Source organism: Helobdella robusta (genome assembly GCF_000326865.2).
Source record: "Helobdella robusta unplaced genomic scaffold HELROscaffold_14, whole genome shotgun sequence".
NCBI classification, from domain to species: domain Eukaryota; kingdom Metazoa; phylum Annelida; class Clitellata; order Rhynchobdellida; family Glossiphoniidae; genus Helobdella; species Helobdella robusta.
The window spans coordinates 2,706,092-2,712,977 of record NW_008703782.1 but is presented as its reverse complement, the minus strand read 5'-3'; the positions used below and the strand labels follow the sequence as shown (position 1 = coordinate 2,712,977).

Here is a 6,886-nt window from a genome sequence, read left to right as displayed (position 1 = left end):
GATCATCATCATCATTATCATCACAACATTCATCATCATCATTATCATCATTATCATCACAACATACATCATCATTATCATCACAACATACATCATCATTATCATCACAACATACATCATCATCATCATTATCATCACAACATTCATCATCATCATTATCATCACAACATTCATCATCATCATCATCATCATTATCATCATTATCATAATCATCATTATCATCACAACATACATCATCATTATCATCACAACATTCATCATCATCATTATCATCACAACATTCATCATCATCATCATCATAATCATCATTATCATCAAAATATTCGTCATCATCAAAAACATTCCAAATAACCATTTTATTATTAGACAGGAGTCAAAACGCACGCAAACACATCAATCATGAAAGAAAGAAAGAAAATTAATTTGTACAAAAACATTTTTGAAACGAAAACATTGATAAAAATCATCATCATTTGTTTGCAAACAAAATTATACAAACATCCGTTGAATACAAACAGAGCATACAAACAAAAAATTGTCAATGGTATACATACAAAATATACTAACGTTAATTGTATGCAAACAAACAGAAACATACAAACATTGAAGCAATAGAAAACCTACAAATATCATTCAAATACAAAATTAATCTTTCACACAAAACATTTAAGCATACAAATCGTGCACAAATTAAGTCGATACAAAATAAGATGATAAATAAGAGCATGCATTTGTTCGTTTATTTGCACTGCACGACCTTTGAACTTATGTTTATACATTTGAACTGCAAGCATGTTTAAGCATTTGCACTAGCTCATATATATTTTATTTTTACTCTTTAACCATGTATGTGCAATTTGAGGAAAAATTAAGTTTTTTTTAAAGTAGGGAATTTTATGCAGATGATAATTTAGGTTAGGAGTTATAAGTAAATATAGGTTGTATCAATATATAGATATGTGTTGAAGTATGCAGTTATAATGATAGTTAAGTTATAATAATTGTTAAGTTCTGACTACTTCCCCATCACTTGCGAAGTTCAGAGCGGATCTCAAGACCCATCTGTTTTCAAAATTCATTGAGGAACGCTGTTGAACATCGCGAAAATAGCGCTTTATAAGCTAATTGATTGATTGAAGTTATTGAGGTAGTTCACGACGAGACAGCAAATTTACAGACATAAAGCAGCTCAATATAAGATAATATAGCGTATAATTAATCAGAGCATGTAATACTTTATATAATAAGAATGAGGTGACATACAATAGGGACTGACTGGTTAGAAGGAGTTAGACAACTAGTTAAGCTCAAGTGAGCAAGGTCTCCAAGTATATGATAGGCGAGCACATGAGTTGAGCAGAGGAGTGTGTGTTATATCAGTTAAGAGTTAAGTTAGAGTTACCTTTTTAACACGCTTTTTGTTTGTTAATGTTTTTTATTTGACTTCGTTAAAATATATTTAATAAAATATTATTAACAATAATGGGTGAGTCGATTCTCGTTCGATTTCGATTATTAAACTTTATAACATTTTAAACACTAACTAATACTCAACACACGTAAGTCGCTAATTAAAGTCATCTCTCATTATTTTATGTACATGAACAACATCGAGTTGTTTAACGTTGAGCGAGCGAGTTTACAGAAACAGGAAGATTTTCCCCAAGAAGAAACCATGTTGTTCGTTTAGTAACCGCCGCAGGATGGTGAAGAACGAGCAGTGTAACAATGTACAAACATCATTTGAATACATACCAAAATATACAAACAGCATTAAAAAACAAACAGGATCAACAAAACATCCAAAGATCAACTAAATAAAATTAAAAAGCCTTCAAATATCATTTGAATATATACTAAAACATACTAACATGAATTGTATATAAAACATACAAACAAGACATACAAACGCAGAAACAAAACCAAATATACAGACAAACAAGCATAAATTGAACGCTACAACAAAACACGCAGGCATTCGAATTAACGTGGCAGTTCAGAACATCAACATCGTACCAACCTATTCTGACGTCACACCACATTATTTTTCTCCTGACGAAGACGAAGAGGATGATGATGAAGATGATGAAGACAACGACGATGGGGACGGTGAAGGCAAATATTCCAATGGTGCAAATGATGGTAATGGCAAGAACGAGAAAGGGATGGCGAAACGGGAGATCAGGAAAAATTACTGCAGGTGAGTTTTTTTTTAATAAAATCTTTTATGTGGCGATTTTATGTTACAAAGGATATATTGTGATTGAACGGAGTTTAGTTTAAAAGCTTCAACAAAAATAGTTTAAAAGAACTTTTTACCACTCAAAAAAACGTTTAAAAAATCTTTCTTTTATTAAAAATCCCCCAACGAATTATGACGTCATTTTGGACAATAATCTTCTTTCCACCTACGAAATAAACAGTTACAAAGTTTGTCTGTATTTATACAAAAGAAATTATAGAATTGATAAGAGAGATATGATTACTTGAAAATAGCTTTTGATAACTTCCGGGAACCAAAATCAACCAGAACCAGTAGCAGCACAAAATTTAAAACTCCAATTGAAAACAACAAGAGGAACAGTAAAAGTTTCTGTTTTTACGCTCCAAAACATGGAACTGTCTTCCTTTTTACCCGAAGAATATCGAGTCTTACAGTCTGTTTTAAAGTCAATTATAAACATTTTTTGTTTGTTTTTCTTAGTTTGCTTTAACTGTCGCTTTACTATATTAAGATATTTTTATGTACATTTTTTATTTTAAGTTTTTACTTTATTTCATCATAAAAATTATTATTAAAAATTATTATATTATATACTATATTGCTTATTTTGATCTAATTATCTTAACATGCATAGATTCTTTTTTGTTGTTTAAGCTAACTGAACAAGCACACTATAATTTTTATTATAGTTTCAATTTTATCACATTCGTGAAGTCCTTGTGTCACTTCTTGAATATCACCACATTTCAATTACGACAAATTACAATCGGGTTTTGTAGAGGTCGATGTAACGAACTATAATTTCATTTTATTTTGTTATTTTTTAAATTGGTTCAATTTAAATTTGAGGGCACCTAAATTTAGCATTTATTGCTAAGGATTGCACCTAATTTTATTTTTCAAGAAATAAAATTGTTAAAAAATGAATGAATGAGCAAATATTTCAACAAATTATTAAATAAAAATAATACTAAGTTGTATCTTCATAAATTGAAAACTTTCATGACTTGACTAAATTTATTTTGGCCTACACTTCATTATATGCCAGATCATATTTAAATTAGAATAAGTGTTACAATAAAACTATAAATAATTCTTTTCCTTTGATGTTCAGTTTATGTTTATGTAAACATTCTCGTGCTAGAAGACAGTTTAAAGTGTTATATCTGGACAGGTAAGCATATATTAACGTGCATGACAATAGGCCATTAAAAGGTCTTTGTAATAAATAATATGGAAGCATAGCCGCTAGCAACAAAAATATCTGTGTGTTTTTGCATAATTATCGGCATTCATTTTTATTTTTATGTGTTTTTGTGGCTATGTAACTCTTTTTGCGAATCTGTTTCAATTAGTTGGCATTGTTGTTGTATTCTTTCATTGTTGGAAATTGTCTACAAGTTTTCTTGGGGTATATAAATAATGATATTTATGAAAATTGTGAATGAACTCAGTTGGTATAGTGAAAAGTGTGCAACTTCTGATCAAAAAATTTAATTAGCATAATTGTTTGATAAACAGTTTGATGGGATAAGTACAATATTATTTGGAAATATATATTTATATAATTTTAAAACAAAAAAAATAACAACATTGTAATTTTAAAAAGCGGTAAACTAGTAAACATTCAAATATTTATATTTGGCTACTATTTTCAACATTAGAACACACCGGTGAATACAAAATTTAATAAGTGACGGGTGCATCAGAAGAATTTAATATAAGAAAAATCAAGAAAAATAGTTCTTTTCAAATGTTTACCTCCTCCACATGCTGATACTCACGTTTATTGCACTACAGTACTTATCTGGACAAGAGTATTTCTTCATTTGACTTTTGTCAAAATGTCAAAACCATTATAAATGGCTTAAAGTCGGACCTTACGACCGTGCCACAATCCAATTTTAAAGATTTAAATTGCTACTTGTATATGGAATCGATATATTTGCTATTTTTGTCATAAAATGGTCATTTTTATGTTTACCTAAATTTTACCAATTGTGTTTGTGGTTATCCAATTGTTGAATTTTGAATTTATTTGATTGCGTAATGTTTATTTTATAATTCACAATGTTTTACAAATTTCTATTTCAAATGACACCAAGTTAAAATAAGTGGTGATCCAGTACTTTATCAACATTTATTTTGATTCTTTGGGCATCCAGAAGTCGCTAATGTTTTAAAAAATTCAACTTCATTATAAAGAATTTTTCTTTTTTATTCTTTTTTTCATATTTTCATCATGTACATTTTTCAAGAATAACCAATTGCATAAATATATCTACTAATCTTTTGTTATTTTAGAAATTTAAACTTCATTTATGTTACAGATATTAATCAATTTAACCAAGTGACATTTGACGCCAGTCACATTTGACTTGTTTTGAATGGGTGGGGGTCATCTCCACATTTGACTGAAAGTAGGAACAGAAATTTTCCAATTTATCCAACCAATCTGTAAAATTGAACGAGCAATAAAATATGATCACATAAAACCCAGACCAAAAAAAATGCCCACCATACGTCAGTTCATTTCAGTTGTGCCTGCATGGTCATTTCATATGCACTGACCGGCAATAAATGTCCGTCACATGAACATGAAATATTGTATGCAACAAGGGGCGACTGACGCGCAACACACAATGACACACAGACAAAGAAAGCATTTCACAACGACAACCAACACAACAACAACCTCACTCAACAATACACAACATCATGCCACAGAACGGAAACACGAAAGATCTTCAACAATATAATGGCATACATCAAAATTTTTGTTTTCGTGGATTATTGAAATGATCTCGTCACATATGAACATCAACAATTGTTATTACGTCAATCTACATTCATCAACTTTATTTATTTTGTTGTTAATAATTATGCGTGGAGATTTTATTTTTAAATGAAATATTACATTTCGTTTTATTTCAATTTTTTAAATTTTGTAGTGAAAATTCTCGCTTGGTTATAAACATCACACTGCCAAATATTTTACAGCAAAAAGTAGAAATCCACCCCCTTTTTTTTAGGGCAAATTACGGCTCTTCGCGAGCCGCATGCGGCCCGTGAAGAGCTATTTTATGCGGCCCTTTTTCGCCAAAATAAGGTCGTCAGCCAGACATTATGACCAAAAAGATGCTACAAATCTTAATAAATTAGCTATTCATGTGCATATGCGGCTCTTCAAAGGTCAAAAAGTTCTCAATACAGCCCTTTCAGTGAAAAGTTTGCCCACCCCCGTGTTAGTCAATAGTTACGGTAGCGAAGCTCGAATACAAAAAGAAACCCTCCCTGTCAAGTACATGCAATATTGAAAAAGAAATTGTTTTGAAAAAAATTATAAATCAAATAATTTTTTTGAAAAAAATTATAAATCAAATAATTTTTTTGAATAAAATTATAAATCAAATAATTTTTTTGAATAAAATTATAAATTAAATAATTTTTATAGTTATTTATGCAGAGTAAATATTTCCCAATCAAATTAATTAAAATCTTAAAGTTGAAACATATAATATCACGATAAGATATCACTCTGAATCGTGAATATATATGCTCTGAAATGTTCAACACTTAAAAATATTTATAAAATTTTCAACATGTGCCTGGCTGCTTCCAGATAATCCGCCATAGAGAGATACGCTGGATTCGGTCAGCGTGAAATATTGAAGATAAGAAATTTATGAAATTTCGTAAATTTAATTGGACTATAGATGACGTATATGACTCACTTTAGACTCGTAGAAACTATTTTTTCAGTTCTCTAAACTCAATTTTTCCTCTTTTTCTTTCTCTTACTTTCTCTTTTACTCTTCTATTCCACTTTTTTCTTTCTTATTTTTTTCTTTTTTTCCTTCTCTCTCCCTTTTCTTACTTTATATGATTGTCTTTTTCTAAATAGGCCTATCCTGTTTCACTTTTTCTCTCTCTTTCTCTCTCTCTTTCTCTCTCATTTTCAGCAATTTGCAATATAATATAAAAAAAATATTTAATAAAATTATGCACATGCATGTATGAAATTTATATTTTGCATGTATTTATTATTTTGCCATATTATAATGAACATCCATTCATCTATCCAATCAGAGATGAATCAATGGTGTCATTCTTAAATCAAAAGTTGCTGTTTGACTCTCTAATCACCTTGTTCATCAGTTCTTCACATTTATTTCTCATTTAGATCACGGCCAGCGCGTTAGCTCACTAGGCAGAGGTGCCTGGAGATGATTTGTGATTGTGCGGTGACCTGTTTCAAATGCTGTCTTTTCAAAAATATATGCCAACGCAATGTAGTGAGTGTTGGGAATGTTACAACCTTTGTGGCACAAAAGTTTAACTGCAATTGTAAACAATTTTTGGAGTTTACATGAAAAACCAAAAAAAATCTCTAATAATGTTAATGAATGCTAAAAATTGACTATAATTATCCTATAAATACATAAGGTTGCCCTTATGTATGGAAACACCGAACCAGGATACGTGTTTCCTCTCTACCGGGGACTCATCGGCAGTTAGAATACCTATCAGAAGAGTTATCGCAGTTTCTTATATAGCCCGCACAAATCACTTTGTTAGCTTGTGGTGTTTTACATTTATCATACTTATTGAGGATTGTTAGTTTTAATCGTTACGATTTGCAATCCGACAATATCGAGGTTT

At 30.1% G+C, this 6,886-nt stretch overlaps 1 protein-coding gene across 1 annotated transcript; it reads left to right on the top strand.

Annotated features, from left to right (window-relative positions):
• Positions 1–1,482: 1,482 nt before the first annotated feature.
• HELRODRAFT_168941 (hypothetical protein) lies at positions 1,483–5,541 on the top strand (the record flags this gene model as incomplete). Its single annotated transcript, XM_009014783.1, has 4 exons — positions 1,483–1,486; positions 1,975–2,200; positions 2,531–2,657; positions 5,257–5,541. The coding sequence occupies 4 exons, from the start codon at positions 1,483–1,485 to the stop codon at positions 5,539–5,541; spliced, it is 642 nt and encodes a 213-aa protein (XP_009013031.1).
• Positions 5,542–6,886: the final 1,345 nt, after the last annotated feature.